Source organism: Tupaia chinensis, unplaced genomic scaffold, assembly GCF_000334495.1.
Source record: "Tupaia chinensis unplaced genomic scaffold, TupChi_1.0 Scaffold000091_1, whole genome shotgun sequence".
Lineage (NCBI taxonomy): Eukaryota > Metazoa > Chordata > Mammalia > Scandentia > Tupaiidae > Tupaia > Tupaia belangeri.
The window spans coordinates 1086210-1109192 of record NW_006159553.1 but is presented as its reverse complement, the minus strand read 5'-3'; the positions used below and the strand labels follow the sequence as shown (position 1 = coordinate 1109192).

At 48.8% G+C, this 22983-nt stretch overlaps 1 protein-coding gene across 1 annotated transcript in view; it reads left to right on the top strand.

Annotated features, from left to right (window-relative positions):
• CACNA2D3 (calcium voltage-gated channel auxiliary subunit alpha2delta 3) overlaps positions 1-22983 on the top strand; it is a 931343-nt gene that overhangs the window by 475901 nt on the left and 432459 nt on the right. Inside the window, exons 12-13 of the mRNA XM_006143064.2 lie at positions 8552-8641; positions 18165-18278. Of these exons, the coding sequence (XP_006143126.1) occupies positions 8552-8641; positions 18165-18278 (204 nt within the window). The remainder of the gene's footprint in view (positions 1-8551; positions 8642-18164; positions 18279-22983) is intronic.

Below are 22983 nucleotides of genomic sequence, written 5' to 3'. Positions count from 1 at the left end.
GTCCCAGAAGTGAGTGTTGCTGCCTTGAATGTTGATTCCAAACCTGTGTCTCAGCACCCACCACCCTGAGATGCCAGCTGCAGCTTTGCATGGGGCGCGAGGTCTGCCAGCCTGGCTGCGAGGCCATGGTTCAGTGCCGACGAGCCCGTTGGGCTCTGCAACCTGCGCCTGCCTCTCTGTCTCCCTGGATGCCAACTGTGAGTACACGTCTTTGTGGCAAAGTCAAAGCATCCACAGGGCTTGACCCTGCGTTTGGAAATAACGGAAACTCTGACTTCTCTCTGCTCTCGCACGCTGCAACCGTTGAAGGCATTTTTCCCTGGAAAGACAACTATGAATCAGATCAGGGTTTTCCTGTGATTTATAAAGGTTGAACTTGGGCCTTGGGAAGTGTCAGGAACACAGGAAGGGTAGGCCTGCTGCTTACACACGCGCCGCCCTGCTGCGCCAAGATACAAAGCAGGTGCTGTGGTCCCGGCAGCATTCGGCCTTGCCTTTTCTCCATCCCCAGGAGATGCGCAGAGCCTTGTTCCCTGGGCTGCACTTACGAGTACACGTGACCTCACAAGCAGGACGCCGAGCCCTTGGGAGGTGGCAGAGTCCTCTTGGCCCCAGCCCTGCTCGCTGGCCTGGCGATTTGCATATCCTTGCAGCAGTGATTTGGGAAAAGGGACAGCTTTGGTAAAGGTGCGGTTCCACTTGGGATAGGTACCAAATGTAGAGAACTGCCAATTCTGGGCTCGTCACCACCATCTTACAAGGAATAATTAGCGCGTGTGCCAGAGAAATGAGGTTGTACTAATTTGACTACCTGGTATGAAATGGCCTTCATTGTTCACATCCAGGGGATTTATCTTGTCTCTAATTTGGCACTGGCGTTCAACAGCTGCTACCCGCAGACACTTCAATTTGTTACACACCACGTGGAGGCGGAATGGGGAATGGCTCAGCACGGTTCCATCGGTGTCTGTACGTCTCCCCCAGATCACAGACGGCTGGGCCTGCCTCTCCACACCAGCTTCCTTGGGCCATTCAGCTTTCATCTTTGAGGGGCACCAGGCTGCTCCTTTCCCCACCAGAATCAGGCGACAGCCTGCTCCGCCGGAGCCTGAGGTTTGAGGTAGCCACATCACAACAGGTGTGCATTTCCTGGAGATGTGTGTGTCAACGCCACACAGCCACAGATCCCTGAGGCATTGGTCTAAAAGAGGCTGTAAAATTCAGTCAGGGGCTACCAGCTGGTGGCGTAATGGTTACGTCGCTGGACTCCCATGTAGTTGACTGCGGTTTGAGTCCTGGACCTGGCAGCGTAAAACTCATGCCAGGCGTGTGTGCATGTGTGCCCAAAATCCCGAGAGGAGAATGGAGGAGAAGGGATTGCAGCGTGACCATCCCCTCTGGGGGGTGATTTCTCACTTTCTGTCTCTCTGTCTCTCTGATGAGCACATATGCCCTATAGCAAAAATCTCTCTCAAAAGAAAAATTTAAGCAGAGGAGCTCTCAGACTAAACTGAAGTGTGGGAGAACCATCCCAGGGTTGGGGTGGAGCGGTATGTGTTGTCAGGAGGAATTCCATCAGGACAGAGAGTCCACTTTTATGTTAATTAACTTTGTGGGTTTTTTTTTTTTTTGAGAGGTTTTTGCTATAGGGCGTGTGTGCTCACCAGACAGAGAGAGACAGAGAGATAGAAAGCGAGAAATCACCCCCCCGGGGGGATGGCCACGCTGCAATCCCGTCTCCTCCATTCTCCTCCCAGGATCTTGGGCACGCACGCTCACACGCCCGGCGTGAGTTCTAAGCCACCGGGTCCGGGACGCGAACCGCGGTCTACTACATGGGAGTCCAGCGACATAGCCATTTTGCTAACTGCTGGTTCCTACTTGGTGGGTTATTTACATTAAATATCCAGGTCAGGTGGGAGGACAAGTGTGGGCACCCCCTTTGCCGTGCACGAAGGGCTTCTGCAGGTGGTTAGGAGAGCAGTAACGAAGGGACCGTACAGCTCTGCGAAAGTGGCCTTGGAAATCTCGCTGAGGAGCTGGCACCAGAATGAGACACACACATCTTGGATCCTGCTCATGTGTCCAGGTTGGCTGGCGGGGAGGGAGCCATGTCTCTGTTTAGGAGAAGGCAAGTGGCACAGTGGCTGCCACTGCTAGACCTGAAAGCGGTTTCCTCTGGGGTACGCCTAACCTCAGAGGTCTTAGTTTTAGTTGACAATAAATGTGCACCTTGGATCACCTGACAGCTATGGTGCCGGGTGACCTACTGAAATCAATCAAGCACATTCAAGGAGTACCTGCGCTGTTGCTGTCCCCCAGAATTCTGTGTTCCAGGGGCATTGTGGGTGCTGTGTGTGAACCAGGCAGCAAGGAGCGGCTGGCACTGTAGCCGTGGATTATGGGAGTGTATCTGCTCGCAAACGTGCCTCATTGTTCCATTGGGCCTCATGGACAAATCACGGATTTGAAAGTAAAATGATTAAGAATTTCATGACGGTGACAGCAATGCATTAAACCAAGCACAGGGTCCTTCTGAGTGTGGGACCATGGGTCATCACATACCCAGGCCACACTTCCGTGAAACCAGCCAAGCACAGGCTCATGGCTTCACCGAGGAATGTGGAGTCTGGGCTGTAGACAGCCGTGCCCTGCAGGATGGAAGGGAGCCTGCACAGGGGCCGAGACGTGGGGCTCAGCACTTCGAAACCCACCCTGCCTCATACTCGCTGTGCCATCTGGACCGGTCATTCCACCACACCGTGGACCCATATGTAAAACAGGACCTTGAAAGCACCTTTCGTTAGCGATGCAGAAAAAGCCTGTGTTCCTGGAGCGTGGTCGTCACTCTGCCAGTGCTGGCTGTCCGCTATCAGGGGACGTGGTGGGACGATTCCTGAAACCTTCCATGGCGGAATTGCTGCCAAAACCCTTGCCCACACGTAACCGGTAGGGAGTCAGATCTGCCGCACTCTCGGGCCCCTGACGGGTGTCACCGATACAGGCTGTTGGCCTTACCCCCAGATACCTCTGTGTCCCTGGCTAGGACCACGCTCCCAAGGGCTCTGTGAATGGGGGGATTGTTTTGCCTCCTAAAGTCTCCAGCTCTTAATTGGGAAGACACAAATATTTATTATAATTACATAGAGAGGAAAACATGCTTGCCATTATCACAGACATAACTAAACCACACGCTGGCGGAGGGAGAGGGTTGCTCCATCCTCTGCTGGCCCCGGCGTTGTGGCTGTGCGAGGAAGATAAGTGGACTCGGCTGTGCCTGCTGGCACGCGGGCACGGGCAGCCACGGTGCTCCCGCGAGTTCATCTCCCCGGGCGTTAAGCTGCGCTAATTGCTTTGGAAGCCAGGCATTTCCCGGGTAGCAGCATGTGCTGCATGAATTGCCCGAAGCAAAGATAAAAAGCCACCCTCTTCCTCCTTTATTGAAGTTTAATACTAAAACGGAACTGTCACCATTACCAATAAACTGTTTATTTTAATTTAGAAAAATAATGAAAACCGGCCACCTTCGGGTACACAGTAAGAAAGGCGGGGGTGATCTCAAACCTTCTGTTGTGTAGCTATGCTCTGAGGACACTCGGTCTTGGGGTCAGCGAACTCAGCCTCATGTCTCTATCCACTTACAAAAGTCTGGCCCTTGAAGGGCAAAATTAGTCATTTGTCAAGGTTATTAGATTGTGGAGTCGTAAACCAAGAAGCTGGCATAGAAGGTGTTCCAGGCACAAAGCAGCCCAGGGTTGTTCCTGTGGTGGTTTTTCAATATTTCAATATTGAAGACTGTCTCTTCATTTATTGAATATGACACAACAATAATCTCCCATTTTTTCCTGTCCCCACAGTGCTTTCAGACGATCTCTTTTTTCCTGTGCTCAGTGAGAAATCAGCCCAGGAACCCCACCCAGTGAGGGAAACTGAGGTTCAGAAAGAGGCAGGCCTGGAAGGAAATCCTGCCCTAGGCACCCACGCTCTGACCCTCACCCCTCTACTCAGGCGCTCTCCCACCCCCATTTCACAGGGTGCGAGTCAAGGTCTGGGAAGTAAAGCTGTCTGCCTCAGCGTCTCAGCTGGTAACATAACAGTATAGCAAGAACTAGAACTCCGTCTCCTGACCTGTAGTTCAATCCCTGCCCACCCCCACTTTGGTTTTCCTCCAGAATTCATGGGTCTATGTAGCACTTGCTTACACCCAGTGATTCCAACATGATTACATCAAATACCATCACATTTTACAGCAGCCACAGCCAGGAGTCGAGAGAAAGAAATCTAGAGATGAGGACCCCCGGCAGTCAGCCAGGCTCCTCTGTTCATACTGGACACTACTGTTGGGGTGCACGTGGGGAGGATTCTGCTCTAATCACCAGTTCCTCTAGGCCACGGGGAGTCAGTGCTGCAGCTGTACCCTGAGCACATCGAGAGCTCCCTGGGTGCATAGCCTCTGTCAGGCTCGGCACTCTGCAGAGACTCGGTGTGATGACAGCAACTCAGGAGAGGAGGGGCTGGGGGTGCTGCAGTGGTGAAACGCACACCCACGAGGCAGACCCGTACGAGAACATTGCCCTGCACGAGCAGGTTCTGGGTTTGTACCTGGAGACCTCTGTATGTGCCTGGCACCTGTTCCCACTATCTGGCAGGCTGGGACTGGGCAGACTGCAGCATGAAGACCCAGTGAGGGTGCTGTCTCTCTCTACATCTCTGTCTCTCTCACTCATAGAGTAAGTAAAAAAATAAAAAAAGAGGGAGGAGGGTACACAGATGGCTCACAGCTGCCGTGTCAGATTGAGCAGTGGAAGTCACCCCAGGAAGGCAGGACCTGGTTGTCTGGGGCTAAGAGTTAAATGCAACCTGAAATACCAGGAGGCAGATCTGATTCTGGTTATGAAGTAAAAGGAAAGACAGTCTGGACATTAAGGGGAGAAGACAATGAGGTCCCTCATCTGTGACGGCCGTCGGATGTTCTTACCTTGAGGACTTATTTTTTCCATCTAATGTATGGGCTTGCTTTGTACCAGGAGGAAGAAGATCGCAGTTGACCATATCCTAAAAGCACATCGAGGAGGGTCCAGCAGTTAGCGTAATGGCTATGTCACTGGACTCCCACGTAGTCGACCGCAGTTCGCGTCCCAGACCCGGTGGCTTAAAACTCATGCTGGACACGTGTGCGTGCATGCCCAAGATCCCGAGAGGGGAATGGAGGAGAAGGGATTGCGGCGTGGCCATCCCCCTGGGGAGTGATTTCTTGCTTTCTGTCTCGCTGTCTCTCTGTCTGTCTGGTGAGCACACGCGCCCTATAATGAAAACTTCTCCAAAAAGAAAAAAACAAAAGCACATTGAGGAGTCCTCCACCTCTGTCTCTCTGTCTGGTGAGCACACGCGCCCTATAACGAAAACCTCTCCAAAAAGAAAAAAAAACAAAAGCACATTGAGAAGTCCTCCATGACCGACTGTTACATTTGGCTCTAAGTGTCCAACTGCAAAAGCAGCCACGGCCTGTAGCACACGACGAGCAGCTTCAGAAGGGTTCAGAGCACATGCAAACGGAGGTGCAGTGCTGGTAAAAAGCCACGCTGAGTGAGCTGGTGTGACTGAGTACACTTAAACGCAGCTGAGGGAAATGACATTGGACGAATAGAAGGAACTTGTAAAGGCAGAGCCTGGCTGGGTCAAAGGCTAGCCTTCCACAGCTGCATGCCATTGAGCAGGATGTCCTTCAGGATGTGTGGGGGGACCCCCGTAGGGTGACACTTGCTGAGTAGTCTACACCATCTTGGTAGTCCCATTCACCCACAAGCCAGGTTCCCAAGAGTGGAGGTTCTTGGTGAACACAGGCTTCCCACCTACCCACCTGCAGCCTGCATGCCTGGTATCAGACTTGGTTAAAGGCCTGGATGTGTTCACCAAGTGTTCCTGGAGGACCTGCCATGTGCTGGGCTTCCCGCTGAGCCCTGGAAACTGTCAGGCTGAGAGGGAAGTGCAAGCTTTCACTCGGTGCCCTGTGGTCTGGTTGGCTCTCTGACCCTCAGCCTCTCCCCCATCATTCAAGCCACTTGATCTCCACCTGTGGACTCAGCCCGTCCAGGTGTGTGTCAGGCACATGGCCAGTACCTGGCATCTACAGTGCTCAGAAAAACAACAGTGAAAAGCTTTTATTTGGCTGATTGAGAAAAGCAGCAGGTGGATAGCAGACAGGAGGGAATTAGTGTCAGAGCTGTAGACCTGGGCAGCTGAAAGGCAGGTGAGTTTGGATTGTGTGCTGAGCCTCAGTCTGTCAAGTGGGACGCTCAAAGCTCGCAGAGGGCTTGGTTATTTGTTCAGACCCTAACACAGAGCTGCCTTCCATGACGGTGGCTAATCTTGTAGGCTTGAGGGCGTGGCTGTCGGTGGGCCCTGCTGCTTCCTGGAGTAGCCCAGGCGGAGGCAGGACTGTCACTGAAGGTCATCTGTGGGCCCTGCTGCTTCCTGGGGTGATCCAGGTGGAGGCAGGACAGTCTCTCACGGTCATCAGGCACACCCTAGAGTCACTCTCTATGATCTCTCTGATCCTGTGATCAGTTTCAGGGCCTCAGGCAGTGTGGCCTATTAGCACATCAGGCATAGGCATCACCGTCTGGGTGCCCATGGGATGCGTGGGGCATCACTGGGTACAAGGATGTGGTAAGAGAAAGGAAGTCACTCCCTGGCCAAGAAACGGTCAGCAAGCGTTCTCCTCGAGCCCATCTCTCCTGCCCCCTCCCTCTCGGTGGCTCCTGCAGCCAGTTCCCCTGGCCCACAGGGTATGAATGTCTTTAGGGAGAGAATCATTATTTCCGTAGAAAAGAAATGGTCCAGGAATGGGTCCCTTTGAAAGCAATGTGGGGACCAGCAGATGACGTAATAGTTACGACACTGGACTCCTATGTAGTCAATTGCATTTCGAGTCCCAGACCAGGCGACTTCAAACGCATGCCAAGTGCATGTGTATGCATGCCCAAAATCCCAAGAAGAGAATTTAGGAGAAGGGATTGTGTGGCCAGCCCTATGAGAGGGTAATATCTCGCTTTCTGTCTCTCTCTGTCCCTCCAGCAGGCACACTCACCCTTATCAAAAATCCCTCTCTAGGAAAAAAAAGAAAAGCATTGTGGGTATGGACATAGCACACACTCATGTGACCCTGAGCACTGGCCACACGCCTTTTTGCCCTGTTACTGGGAAGCAGAAATGCATGGGGTTTCACATTACTCTCCCTCGTCTCCCAGCTGAACCTGGTTTGGAGTCAAAAAGAACAAGTGCAAAGGAGGTTCACGTCTCACGAAGGCCGCATCCAGTCAGGTCAGACCCTGGGGCATGCGCTAAGAGCCCACAGCCCCAGGGCCACCTGGAAGCGGTCTGCAGACCCTGGGAAGGCAGGGACGTTTATACTAGTAAGAGGGTGACAAGACGTGCGGTTGTTCTGAGAGCATTTGCATTGAGACAGAGGAGGTCTCACAGAGATGGGGAAGGGGTGCAGTGGGGTGGACGTCCACTAGCTGAGGCTGTCTGCAGCAGCTTACTGCAGCGGCGGCGGCCAGGTCAGCAGGACGTGCGGTCAGCCTGAGGGAGACAGCCACCCGGAGTCCTCCAGAGAAAGAGGTTTGGTGTAGTCAGCATGTGGCCCAGGGTGAGCAGGCTGACCAGCTGACCCCCTTTCTCTTAGGTCTCTGACTGTCTTATTTATTTACTTACCTCATTTTTAAAATAAAATTCTCTTTTCTGAATAAACTCTATCTCCACGCTGGCTTCTGGAGGCCTTAATAGCCAGAAGGGATTTGGGACCTGTTCCAGAAGGGGCTCCTTCCCCTTCCTCTGTTCCCAGAAGCTCTTCTGGCTTCCTAACCCATGTCTGCCTTGCCCTGAGTACACGTGTCGTGTGGCGACCGATGTTTATCTCTGCCCATTAGAGGTGACCACTGAGCACCTCCCGTGTGCACCAGTGTGTGACGGGTTTGGGAGGCAGACTCCTGCCCAGTTAAGAAATTCCAGGGTCTGAGTGGGGGCGGCATTTCCTGAGGGGTGCTGAGTACAAGGTGGGTCTGAGTCTGATGTGTCAGCTTGGGGATGATCTTCTGGAGTGGACAGGGCGTGGTGCCCAAACTGAGACCCCAAAGTAAGGGGGCCAGAGCAGGGTGGGGGAGCCCAGGTGTGACCTGGGAGTGGGCTCCCGTGGAGGGGAGCATGCGCCCAGTCCTGAACGTGATCAGGGTGGGAGAGCGGGGCAGAAGAGGGAGTCACAGGAGGAGACGCTGGAGAAAAGAAAGCTAGAATTGTGGTGAATTCTTTCCACAAGAATTCAACCATTCTTTCACCATTCTTTCCACCTTAAACTATAGTCAGAGCTAAAACATGAATGTTCAAGGGTAATTTTCCATTGAATAAGCTCTTGTGTTTTGAAGTAGAAGGAGAAACTAACACGACCATGTGGGTCTGAGATCCTCGGTGTTGCCCTAGCATATCTGTCTTCCAAGGTTGGCAGCCACGTCACAGGATGGACACTAACGCGCTTTCTGCTTTGTGGTTTCAGCACTTCAGGGAGCACCTGGACAAACTTTTTGCCAAAGGCATCGGCATGCTGGACATAGCCCTGAATGAGGCCTTCAACATCCTCAGCGACGTAAGCTCCTCTTTGATTGGCCTTTCTCACTCCCAGGGGAATGGACGGGATGTTTAAAATAACTGTGAACCAATATTATCGTCAGCCCTGAATGTCGCTGAGGAGGGTGCGCAGGTGTGGGTGGAGGGCAGGCTGGCGGCCAGTTGTCTGGGGGACAAGGTGCCAGCTGGTGTGACCAGACTAGCCCTCCGCTGGGTAGGGTTGATGGTGAACTCTGGCCAGGTTGCTTGTCTACTGTGTGTGTGGGCTCTGGGACCAGCTGTGTTTTTTTCTTTTCTTTCTCTCTTTCCTTTTTAGTTTTGCCAGAGAGCATGTAGACTTGCCAGAGAGAGACAGAGAGACAGAGACACAGAAGGAGAAAGCACCCCACCCTACCCCCTTGGGATGTGGTCATGCCACAATCCTTTCTCCTCCATTTCTCCATCCTGTTGGAATTTGTGGCAAGCACACATGCCCATGCGTCTCCCTAAACTGGCCCCTCCCCATTGTGTTTCCAACACTCAAAACACTTTGTAAGGCAGGTTTCTTTTCAGCTGAGAAACTCCATTTTTTCACAGTGGGCTCATTCTTCATTGAGTGCCTCCCTGATTCCCTGTCTGGCAATGTTTAGAAAGGGGTTCACTGTACAGTATAGTTAGGGGTATGGCACTGTGTCTGCACTTCCTCTCCCCAGCCCCTGGGAGATTCAGAATATACAGCAGACTATGCAAGGCCAGTAAGTACTACATAAGGAATCCTGCTTAACCTGGTATTTCTCACTCTTCTTTGAACAAAGAGTCTCTCTCTCTCTCTGTTTTTTTTTTTTTAGAGGTTTTTGTAATATGGCACGTGCACTCACTGGAGAGAGAGAAAAACAGAGACAGTGAGAGGAAAACTGAGAAATCGCCCTCCCCACGGGGATGGCCACGCCACAATCCCTTCTCTTCTATTCTCCTCCTGGGATCTTGGGCACACAATCACATGTGTCTAGTGTGAGTTTCAAGCCATTGTGTCCGGGTCTTGAACCACAGTTGGTTATGTGGGAGTCCAGTGACACAACTCTATGCCATTTGCTGGCCCCAAAGAATCTCTTTTACAAGTAGCATTATTAATATTGCATGAAATATGTTGGGGAAATCCTGGGCTGGAGATTCTGACCCTTGTTTCCAGTTGTATTCAGCTAGAATAATAAGCCACCATTGTCTGCTTGGTACTCTGGGAGGGGGGAGTAGGGAAATTCATGACCGTCTTTATTAATCCATATCGTTTATTTCGCAGCGTGTGGTGTGTGCTTTTTAGTGCCAGATACTGGGAATACAACGGTGAATAGAACAGATAGTCTTGGCCTTAATGGGTTGTCTTCTGGGACCGAGGCTGGCAGACTGTGGTCCACGCTCCCAATCCTGCCTGCACCCGTGCTCATCAATAATATTCTGTTAGACATAGCTACACCCACCTGCTGCACGTCATGTATGGTGGCTTTCGCGCTGCAGTGGAGGAGACGAGTAGCTGTGATTGAGGAGCCGTATGACCGTAAAGCCGGAAATATTTACTTTGTGGTTCTTTACGAATTTTGCTGACCTCAGTTGTAGTGGGAATGACCAGAGGAGAGAGTAGGTAAGTAGGGACGTAGAAACAGTAGTGCTGTTGCTCCTGCACAATGCGGGTTCTAGAAGGAGGGAGCATTGCTGCTTTGTGTGGTGAGGTCAGGGAAGGGGTCTCTGATGCAGTGATTCTGGATAGTGATGTGAAGGACGTGAGGGAGCAGCCGTGAGGACGTCCTGCGGAGGGAGCTTCCAGCAAGGGGAGCAGCGAGTGCCAAGGCCCTGAGGTGGGATGTTTGCCGTGTGTACAGTACCACAAGGCCCCTGTGTTGAGAGCAGAGGAGGGAAGAGAACGCGTGGGAAATGAGGTCACAGAGGGAGCCGAGAGCCGAGTCACGTAGAGCCTCAGCAACTCTATGGGGCCAGCTGGTGGTGTGGTGATGAAGTTGGCTGGATCCCACGCGGCCAGCTACACGGTGTGAGTCCTGGATCCAGAAGCTTGAAAATACACTGGGCACATGTGCATACATGCCCAAGATCCCCAAAGAAGAATGGAGAAGGAATTGCAGTGTGGCCATCTCCCCAGGGGGAACTTTCTCCCTTTCCTTCTCTCCCTTTGGGTCTGGCAAGCATGTGTGCCCTATAGCAAATTAAAAAAAAAAAAAAAAAAAAAGAAACTCTAGGAAGGACCTTGATTCTTCCTGCGTGGACTGGAAACCGTTGGAGAGTCTGAGCAGAGAGTGACATGGTCTTGTATGTAACACCATTTTGCTGGTTGCTGTATTTCGAAGCCATACTTAGAGGGCAAGGACCATAGGGGAGGCCGTTCAGTGACCTGAGTGAGAGGTCATGGTGGCTTGGAACAGAGAGCTGTGACGATGTTAAGAAGTCACAGAGTAGAAGCACTCTAGGTATTCCAAATAGTAGGAGTTAAATTAGGGACCTGATTGCCTCAGGGGTGGGAATGCTGAGCAGCCAAGCAGGGAATGAAGAGCTCCACTGATGAGCACCAGCAGGAGGCACCTCCTCTCCGGATGGAGAGGACAACAGCAGGAAGGGGGACATCAGCGCGCAGTCAGTGGCTTCCAGGTAGGATGAGAACCATCAAGGAGGCTTCCCAGCAGGACCTGGGACCAGGGAAGAAAAGCCCAGTGGTGTGGAAGCTGGCGCTCTGCACAGCTATGGCCAGAAATCTCTCGTTCCCCAGACCAGAGAAAAATGTCTTAGAAACACCTTGGATTCTTTCCCCTGTGGATGAACCTTGTCAAAGCTCTCAGGGAATCCAGGAAACATGGTTTGCACGAAAAAGGCCTGGAATGACCTGAAGGAAGCAGCACCCACACTGAGGAGTCTGGCAGAGCTGGGAGGCTAGTGGGAGGCTCCCAGGACTCACTGGAGCCAGTCTCCAGGCAGCTCTGCAGGGCAAGCTCTTGTCGTTTTGCCAGTGAGCAAACAAAGGCTCAGGCAGCTGAGTCACTTGCTCAACACCGCACAGCTTATAGGTGGTGGTTAGTTACACCTGCCTCCAAGCATTGAGGGTTTACTATACAGGCGTACTGGCCTCTCAAGCTAAGGGTCAGCCCTCGGTCTAGACTCTCTTTTACCAGTAAAAGCTGTCAGGGCACACAGCCAAGCTGCACCTCTGCATTCTGGATGGAACCATGGCCAGGTGCCTTCTCAGAGCAGGGAACTCTGCATCTCAGCAGGCCCTTTCCAGATGCTACTATTGAAAAGACTTGCTACTGTTTGAAAATTTGCTCGCCTTTTATCTCAAAAACCCAGTGGAGGAGCAGGAGTCAGCCCCCTCCAAGCTGGGAGTCCCTTGTTTAGAAGGCGGCCTTGCACTGATTTTCTGCTTGCTTGCTCTCTGGCCTAGGTGTGAAGAAATGCGAGTTGGAAGCCTGTTGTGGTGTTGCCCAAGTGTGTGCATATGGCTTTGAAGTCAGATAGACTGGGCTGAGAAGCCCAACTCAGCCAGAGCTTGCTGTGTGACCTGGAGAGAATGATTCTGTCTCACTCTTACTTTTCTCATCTGTAAGCTGTGAGTAAGAATAGGCCCAGCACTGACCTCATCAGTTGCAAGGCCTAGTGCTTAATGAAAATGCAGGGTCCCTTGTTCAGATGTTATTAGGTTTTGTTTTGTTTTCTTTTCTCTTATTTTTTAGAGGTTTTTGCCATAGGGTATGTGTGTTTGCTGGAGAGAGAGGCAGAGACAGAGAGAAAGTGAGAAATCACCCTCCAGGGGGAATGGCCATGCCACAGTCCCTCCTCCTCCTAGAATTTTGGGCATGCACGCACATGTGCCTGGTGTGATTTTTAAGCCACCTGTGCACATCGCTCGCCCTTGAAGCTGGTGCTGGTGGTCTCTTTCTCATGGGGTTGAAAGCTAGCAAGGTGAAGCAGTACCTGGCTCCATTTCAGCAGGGTAGGGTTGGGGGAGGCGTGCCCTCTTGGTGACCACTGGGCTGCCTCTGCTCTCGGGGTTTCTAGAGGCAGCTCCAACTCTTGCAGCTTTGGCCCTGCTTCCTTCCCCCTCTTCTTTCCCTTGTCCTGTGCACCCCTTCCACTAATCAACATAAACAGCCTAAACCAGAGCTCCCCATGAGCACTGGTCTGCTAGGTCTCCCCGCATGGGGGCCGTGGTCAGCCTGGGCAGTGCCATCCTCGTCTTGGAAACCACAGTGCACTTGCACATGGTAAAGGCTGTCGTGGATCAAGAATGATACCCCAAAATGAAGGCATCAGAAGCAAAGTTTCTGTCTAACCTTCTCCTGCCCTCCCGTCTTGCAGTCCTCCTTGTTCCCCTAGACAAGCCACACAAACTAGAATCCCTCTTTCATAAGGCAGGGCATAGAAACCAGAGTTCCTTGTCTCTAGAAGCCAGCCATAAAGCCTAGAAATACTATTCTCATTTTTCTCTGCCTTTCTGGGTAAGAGCTGGCCATGCAGAAATTCTCTGACCTGCCTTGTTGGCTAGTGTGTTGTGGGACCCCCATTCCAGAAAGGTTTGGCTCTGCATCCGGAAGAAAGGACTTATACACTAAGGCCAAGAGGAATCTCAGTGGGAGGCCTGACTGAGTTTTCCATTCAGGTTATTGCTAAGAAATCAAACCCCTTTGATTCAATCGTATTTATATACAGCAATACATGTTTCATTGATGCTGAGTATGAAAATGGATCATTTATCTTGTCTCTGGATCTTCAACCTCAACTGTCCTCTGTCACCTAAAACCATGCTCAAACAAATTTGTTATCATTTCTCTCCTACTAATCCATCTCTTTGTAATTCATTTTGAACCAGAAACTTCAGAGTAGGAGGGAAATTTTCTTCAGTCCTTATAAGGCCTTAAGGGGCCCTACAGCGATCAGACCTCTTCAAGTGTGTTTATGCCAGTACTCAAACGTACTGACTCAGTAACACTTCGTATCATATCATAAAGTCAGTTTTAGCATCTCGTAGGAGTAACTGCTCACTAAGAACATTTTTGGGTACAGTATCATGGTGTACGGAGAGTATATTCACACTTCCACTGGGACCACTGAGACCTGGAGACATTGTCGACACCAGGTGGATTTTTTATTTTTCCTTGAATCCTTGCAGGGAGAGTATTTTTTGGACAGGGAAACTCTCCACACACTTATCTGCCCTGCCCTGCCCAGTAAGAACCGTCCTGGAGTCTGGCCAATCAGAAAACCAGATGGATTGAATGTCAATCTTGGAGAGCAAGAACCCAAAGAGCCAGTCCGTGTTACAGATGCCCCTGCGTGAGATCGGTGGGCTGTCCAGCACCACATTTGTTCACATGAACATTTATCCCCGAGAGAGAGACATTTCCACCCCATCCCTTGCCATTGGGTTTTTTTTTTTTTTTTTTTTTTCCCCGGGGTTGTGTTTTTTTTTTTTTTTTTTTTTTTTTTTTTTTTTTTTTTTTTTTTGCCGCTGGGTTTTTAAATAACCCAGCTGTTCGACAAACACAGAAATGGCTAATCTCCCGTGAAAATGAAGCTTTATCTATTTTTCCACTTCATCAATATGACCTTTAAGTGATCTAATTCTCTTTCCCCGTATTATGGCTGGTGCTGCAAGCCAACATGAAATAAAAAGCTCGCTCGCTCGCTCTCGCTCTCGCTCTCTCTCTCTCTCTCACACACACACGCACACACACACAATTGAAATTGCTCCTACGGCTGAAGCTTAGAATGGTTCAGAGGTTACTATAATTAAATGGAGTTAATTCTCTCTTACAATTACCTGCATTTCAGTTGTGGTATTTGCTCCAATGACTTAAGGCTTGCAATGGTTGATACAAATGGCTTTGAAAGGAGCATTCAGATAAACTTAGTTCTAAGCCCCTTACAGCTATTGATCTCTGCTGCATTCATTACATTCTATAAGAACACAGGGCCGGTTTGCTACAGTGGTTAGCATCTACCTTGTCATGTGACAACTGCAATTATCTTTTTTGGCGATGAATGTGATCTTTGCAGTGATTACCTTTTAAAAATTTTTCTTAGCCAATTAAATAAAATTTGGTGACATTTCAAAGACTGTTAATCACAACCAAATGCTCTAAATGTCAGGATGCATTGAAATTTTCCCTGCTAACTGATGAATCACTGAGCTAATTGGTGTTCCTCATCAGGGCCTTGTCATTGTTATTATTATGGAAAACACTTTCATCACTCTCCCTATTCAATAAAAAAAAAGTTCTAGACAAATATGAAGAGAAGAGATATTACTCATCAAAGCATTTGAATTTAATTGCATTGTTCAAAATTCTCCAGCTACAGATTGCAGCAGGGAATAGCAGGGGCCCAGCCCCAGAGGAAAGCCATGTTTTTAAATAAACAGCTCCTGCCAGCCCCTCCTCCGGTCCCCATAATTCTGATGTCTTCATTTCCCTCTATTTCTCTCCTTTTGTTTGGGAAGGTTTTTCCAGGAGGCTTTCAAATGAGTTGCATCAACAATAGCCCCAGGGCATCCTGATGTTCTTCCCTTGGGAAACTCCTGGGACCTGAAGTAGGGATCACTTTTATTCACTGGCATGCTGCTGCTGGATATATTCACTGGCATGAAGCTGGTGCTGAACCCAGTCTCCAAAACATCCCCGAACCACCCGTTGGTAACCCCAGGCTGCAGTAAGGGACAAGATATACAAACAGGGCAGCATTCTGGTGGTTTCTCAGTTGAAAAGACACAGTTGAGGTATTTATAGAGACTTTGACATCTTGTTGAAGGCGGGCCTTTCAGTGTGAGAGGAGGAAAGAGGCTTGGTTAGGAGCAGGTAAGAAACTTAATGTAGTCAACAGTTAGAAGACACAGGAAAGGTATGATTTCAGGACCCCGGGGTCGAAAGTCTTAGAGTCTTTCTTCTTCTTCTTCTCTTTTTTAAAAAAATAATTATTTCATTTTAATTTTATTTATTATTATATTTTAAAATTTGACCAGAAAGAGATAGGCAGAGGGAGAGAGGGAAAATGAGAAAGCAAGCCACCAGGTCCAGGACTCAAACCACAGTCAACCATGTGCCTTAACCACCATACCACCACCTTCTGGACCCAAGGCTTTCTTTAGAAACATTGACAGGTGCCACAAGAAGATCCTGGAATAAGCAATAACATTGCTCATACATTGTATCTTCCTGGCAAGTGTTTGTCTGGGACAGCAAGCTATGTTGAAGATGATGGAAGAGTAGTCACGTGAACAGCTTTATGGCGTGATGGCTTTAGTTTTAGGTATTTCTACCTACTAAAAAGGGCAGTACCATGAGTCTTGTCTCATTCATTCAAGGGCCCATGTCTGGTCTGAGTTTCAGGAGTGGCTGCCAGGGCCAAGACTAAAGTGAGGCAAGTGCTTAGACAAAAAGTTTAAGGAGCACTCACTGTGAGGGCCGCACTCTGGGGAATGCCTTCTGAGTCCAGAATCCCAGATAGCATGAGGAGGAAGAGGCAGGAGAAGGAAACGAACATTTCTGGAGCCCTTTGTGTATCACCAGCTACTCAAGAACCTTCTGGTCATGGGCAGGGTGTGTAGCACTGAATCAGAATCAATTCTAGAGCCAGATTGCTAGCATTCAAATCCCGGCTATGCCAGACAGTAGCCGTGTGACCTTGGGCAAGTTGGCTAATCTTTCTGTGCCTTGGGCTCCCTACCTGTCAAATCGGCGTAATAATAGTACCTACCCCAGAGGTTAGCGAGATTCAGTATGTTCCTGCGTGTAGCCCAGCAGATGCGTGTTTAACCTGTGTCATGACAACTGCGTAAGCATCTTTCTGCAGGCTGACAAATGCCGCTCCAGGAGAACATGTACTAGGCATGCAGTGTGCCGGCATGGGATTGAGTGCCTTCTGCTGTGTAGCCGTACCCTGTATATGTTTTGATTTGGCTTTGTTCTGTCCCCAAAGGACTCCAAGGCAGTTTGATCCACCCGTCTGTCCATCTGTCCAGTTATTTATCGTCTTCACTCGTGTTACAGCAATGTCAAGCTTTAACTGGGATGCTTTACTAGCGCTCAGGCTCGCCAGTGGCCGGCCAGCCAGGCAAGAGCAGCCTCCATGCCAGGGGTGCCTTTTCCAAAATGCCCTTCTCCCAACACTCACGGCCCTTGGTATTACACAGATGTCACCTTCTCTGTGAGGTCTCCCTTGGCAATTTTTCCTAAAATAAGCCCTTAACCATCTCTCTTTCTTTTTTTAATTTTGCTATGGGTGTGTGCGTTTATGGCAGAAAAGCGGGGAGGTGAAAATCACGCCCTGCAGGGATAGCCACACAACAATCACTTCTCCTTTCCCCTCTCCGGATTTTAAGCACGCACGCACATGTACCCAGCACATTTTTCAAGCTGCCGGGTTTGGGATTCAAACAACTCAGTCAGCCATGTGGTGTCCAGTTGCCTTAACCGCCATGCCATCTGCTGGCCACCTTTCATCATCTCTTATTCCTCTTCTCTGCTTTCTTTTCCCCTTTTAACATCATAATTATTAAAATACAGCATGGTTTACTTACTTATCTTGTTTGTATACACCTTCCCAGAAAGAATGCGGAGCTACGCAAGGGAAGGGAGTTTTGTGTGTTTCGTCCCCAGCACTGTGTGAGCACTTAGCAAATAACTTTAGAATAAAGGAATGAACTTCACAGATTACAGTGGAGGGAGTTCTCACACTCCTCAAGGCCCGAGACTTTCTGTGTGTTTCCCATGCCGCAGCATTGTCATTGTAATTGTAGGGTTTTTACAGAGCATGGTGCTACCGTGAATGGCACCGTAGTAGCACTTATTAAGGGACTTTGCCACCTCTGATTCAGGGAAGGACATGCCACTCTGGCAACCTTTTGTTACCAATCACAGATGCTGGGAGCTTTTGCAAGGTTACATAAAGCTGAAAGTTGAGGACATTTAGGGTTTTACACCCAATGAGGACAATCTTGGAATGTCTGCATGGCGTACACACAGTTATAACATTACATGCTAACCATATGCACTTAAACCCTTAGACAAGAGTGCTCAGGCTTCTAATCTAAATTGTCCTGTTCCCAACTTTATTCTCTACATGTCCAAAACACTTGTTTTACCATATTTTATACATTTTATACATGTTGGACCCACTCAAACCACCCTCATTTAGATTTTTTCAAAGAGGTGTTGCCTCTCAAATATCCTTCTTCCTTTATAATGCACCCCTAAAAGGTTATTGTGCCAACTCCTTTGGGCTTGTTTTCTGAAACATAGTCCAAATTTGAATTCTAGTTGTGCACGCTAGAATTTTCCTTCTCACTCCATGTGTGTTTTTCTAGAAATTCCTCTGCAGTCTGTAGTTAGTTCCAACTTGTTGGAGCAAATATGGCCATCTGTGCAGAAAGACTTACTATGTATGTTTGGTTTGGGGGAGGCACACGAAACTCATGTTAAGAGGCTCCCAAACTCAAGACCTCATGCCTCTAAGGTCTCACAGAAACACAGAACTCCGGCGTGTATTTTATTTGTACTTCTTTCTTTCCACAGTTCAACCACACAGGGCAAGGAAGTATTTGCAGCCAGGCCATCATGCTCATCACTGATGGGGCGGTGGACACCTATGATACGATCTTTGCGAAATACAATTGGCCAGAACGAAAGGTAAGTCGGTACCAGCACTACCCTTGCAGTGGCGTCCATGAGAATCTTTATTGCAACCTTCAGATGATCCACAAAGCACCCTGTGTAGACAATCTCATAATGACCAATGGTTTCTCAGCCGTGTGATTTTGGGTTGACCAAAACTAAAGTCTTTGGCTTTCCTTATTTTCAAAATGAAACCCTTTTGGAGAAGAAAAGCAAGCTGGAAGTTACGTTCAACATGTTTAGTAAAATGATTCACCATGACGTGTGCTTTGTCCCTATTGGGTAGCATTTCTCTTTATTTTTACATTCCTTAGAGCCAGAGCTGCCTGGTGGCCCATCACCTACAGGGTGGTCACGTGAGCCATGATGACCTGCAGGCATCCCCTTGATGTGTCATGTTTCTGAAGTTCCTTTCTGTGCTCCCCACTGCCTCCTAGAACCTTCACTCCATCTCCCCTGCCCAGTTCCTTATCCTTGTCAAAGCCCATCTGTTCCCTTCTGATCCCTTTTTTCTTTCCAAGTTGGCCTTTTCTGATCCTGTAAACCCATATGTTAGGGTTTCAGTGACTGATAGCAATATTTTTGGTGCCTCTAGAGTGCTTTCACTCAGAGATTCCTCAAACTCTGAATTAGTTTGACTTCTCTGGGGAGATTTTTAAAATTATAGGTACTTCAGCCCAACGCTACATCTTCAGAACCAAAATCTCTGAGAATGTGGCCAGCAATCCATGTTTTTAATAAGTTCTGTAAGAAGGCGTGAGTAAGTGGGTTGGTAGTTGGCGGTCAGAAAATGACTGTCCAACTAGTGGAATTGTAGCAGAGAAAAGAGGTCAACGGGATGCCGTTTGGATATCACGAAGGTGTTCTCATCCCACGTGCCAGTGACGTTGCCCTGACTGTTCCTCTAGGTTTGTGAGATAGTCCAGCCGCATCCATTTGGTAGACTTCGTCAATTTCACACATTTAATTTCTGGGAACTGAACTCAGCATGCACATTTGGCAAAAAAGAAACAAGAGACATGACAGTTATGTCTTTAGCTCTGTCCAGGGAGCACGTGCCCTGGAGGGAACAGGAGATGGGAGACATCACTTAATATTCCCTTGGTCATTCTTGGCCTACACATGACTGATAACATGGGTGTCTCGCCTCTGCTAGCGTGAGTCTGCTGTTTAAAGCGGCATACCTTTGTACCACATAGAACCTCTGCGATTTAACAGCATGTCAAGGTGAGGTGAAGTGCTGTGTCTCAGCAGTCAGCTCTCTGTTATTTTGACATGAGGTACTTCCTAGAAGGTTGTGTCCTGCTGTAGTCTGACAATTTGAAAAATTGTAAAGACAGAAAATGGGTCTAGGGGACAGAAAATACGGAGTTTAAGGCTGGAACATGATTCCTATGAAATAATGGTTCTCAAACTTGAGTGAGTCTTGGAATCCTTCAGAAGGCTTGCTCCAGTCCTGCTTGCCGGACCCCAGCCCTGGAGCTTCCGATTCAGTAGGTCTGGATCGAGTGGGACCTGAGAATTTACATTTCTAGCTGTTCTTGGCGCTGGTAAAGGAGTCACATTTGGGGAACTTCTGCCATTGGAAATATTGGGTCACTGGGACAGTCAACGCATCTTTGCATAAAAAAATATGTCACGACTTCCAGCAACCCAATAGCTCAAGGAATAGGTTTGGCTACTCCATAGGCTTTGCCCAGCTCACCCTGCCCTGTACCTTTACAAGGACCTGTTCCCTCAGTTGAATGAGGTGCACAGGTGTGTTTCTTGGCCCCTACTCTGTTTTCAAAACTGTCCCTTACTGATCCACGTTAAACAAACTGGAGAGATTCTGTAACATTTTAAAGTTTTCATTTCCCTCCTCATGGGTTACACCTGGAACTTTGGGGCCAATGTTCTCATGTGGCAACGAACGACTGGAGTTGGGAAAAGGCTGCCCCTTTTCTTAGACAGCAGATGCCTGCTCTTCTTGGCCATGACCCTCACCACACCCCGTCATTTCCTCTCAGCCTTTGTTCATCGGCTGAGCAAAGTACCTGCCTGTATGGGTGGAGTCCCTGACCCCTGCTCTAGATTAGAAGGTATCTGCTCTTTCCAGGCATGGCCTGTATTCTCAGCCTCCAGGAACTCGTGCCCTCTGCTCTGAGCCTTCCATTTTGTCCTTGCCTGAACCCTAAATGCCAAACTCCCTAGAATTGTCTTAAGGGAAGTAGGGCTTTCTGTCTAATATTATAATTACTTCCGGGCCTAGCTGTAGTTTTCATTGTGTGGTGAGTCCACAAGGACAAGTTCTCTACTTCCGAACTGTCCCACCATTTTGCAGCACATCCCAACTCTGCTGAGGATAGTGCAGAGCCCCAGAGTAGCTTTACAACCTCTGCCCCCTACTGTTTTTCTCCTGTATATGTTCTTCACCAGAGGCGGATTCTTCCTCAGTCCAACCTTCAGATGAAAACACAGCCCAGTCAGCACCATGACTGCAGCCTTAAAAGACCAGGTACAGAGGACCCAGCTAGACTGTGCCCGGACTCCTGTCCCATAGAAAGGGGATTCTGTTTTAAATCAGTGCATTGATGGTGCTTTGTTATGTGGCAATAGATAAGTAATGTAAGAAGCAAGGAGAAAGGACTAAAATCACTTACAGCAATGCTGTAAAACATCCTTGAATCTAGTGATTTTAAAATAACAACAGATTTTTAGTCCTTGTCATTCTGAGCTCACTGGGTGGCAGGTCCACTCCATATGGTGTGTGGAGAGGTCACAGTGAAACTGCATTCAGCTGAGAGTGTGACTGGGGTGCCTGCCCCGTCTCGGCCTCTGTCTGCACGTGGTGTGTAGTCCTCCACGGCAATGCTCTGTGCCCCCCCTCCTCAGTCTGTGGCATGTACTTCCTTACTGTCCAGCAGCTGGGTTCCAAGAGCAGGAAGGATGGGAACAGGCTAGGGGAGCTTTATAGATGCCATTTTAAGGGCTATCCACCACCAAACCAGGGCCTTGGTTCATAAAACATTTCACAGCGAATTGGAAGAAGGAACATAGTCTGTGTGATGGTCATCTGCGTCTACACAGGTAACATTGCGAATGCCTATGAAATGAGCCCCTTGCCAGCACTTCACTTCCGAGAGCAGAAACGAGGGGCTATTTATTCATTTATTGGATACCATTTACTTTTTCTTAATATCCATTGGTTAGTGGTTGAACAGCATTTCTTATACATTTGGAATAAAATATGAACTCCTCAACATATAGAAGGATCCATTCCAGGATCTGCTCCAGTACAGCTGCACACACTGAAATCAGGAAGCTGGCTCTGTCTGCTGTCTCTGGAGCTGTTCTTCTAACAAAAACAAAGGAGAAGAAGGTCATAGAATGACTTATCTTCACTTACAGATGCCTAAGACAGAGAAGGGCTCACCCAGATGGGGAAAATACTGAGTTAAGTGATTTAAAGAAGGCGTTGGCAACCTGTGGGCTCTGGGCCAAATCTGACCGTGTGCCTGCTTTTGCACTATGAGTAGTTTCTATATACGTATTTTTTAAGTTGCCAGAGGGCACGTGCGCTCACCAGAGAGAAGCAGGGGGAGAGGGAGGGGAAGGAAGGGAGAGGGCATCTCCCTGTAGGACGTGGCCACACAGCAAGCTCTTCTCCTCTACTTCTTTACCCTGTTGGGATTTCAGACATGCATATACACAGGCCCAGTGTGTTTTCCAAGCCACTGTAACTGGAATGAAACCCCAGGGAGCCATGCGGGATCCAGATCTCTTAACCCCTAGGCCACAGGACCAGCCTAGACTTTTATTTATTTATTTATTTTTAGGTTTTGGCCGTAGAGTGTGTGTGTGTTTGCCTGAGATAGACAAAAAGAGGGAAAGTGAGAAATCATCCACCAGGGGCGATGGCTCTGCCACAGTCTCGTCTCCTCCATTCTCCTCTCAAGATTTTGGATATATATATATATATATATACACACACATGTACCCAGTGTGATTTTCAAGCTGCTGGGTGTGGGACTTGAACTGCAGTCAGCCATGTGGAAGTCCAGCACTTTAACCATCATGGCCATCATGCTGCCTGCTAACCCCACTTTTACATTTTTTTAATGCAGAAAAAAAAAAGAAAACAAAACCCAAATAACACCACCACCAAAATACATATATATACATATGTATGTGCACATATGTGTGTGTGTGTGTGTGTGTGTGTGTGACAGCAGAAAATGGTATGTGATCACATTTCAGCGTCCATAAAGTATTATTTTGACACAATTGCACACATTTGTATACCTATTGTCTATGACTGATGGCAGAGTTGAGTAGTTGACAGATACTGTCTGGTCTGCAAAGCCTGAAATACGTACTGTGTGGCCCTTTAAGAATATATTGGGGGTCGGCAGATGACACAGTGGTTAAGGTGCTACACTCCCACGTGGCTGACCGTGATTCGAGTCCTGGACCTGGTAACTTGCTTTCTCCCTATCTCACTCACTCTCTGTCTTTCTCTGGTAAGCATACGTGCTCTATAGCAAATGGATAAAATCATAATAATAATTAATAAAATAAATGAATAATTAAAAAAGAGACTAAGATCTACCACCCCGATCTAAAGGAGCCTTTGAAGAAATGTAGAGCTACTAGTGGATAGTTGGAAGTCGTTGAGACCTGCAGAATTGTATACGCTGACTAACTTCAGCAAGAGATGGCAGTGGCAAAGCCTTTCCCT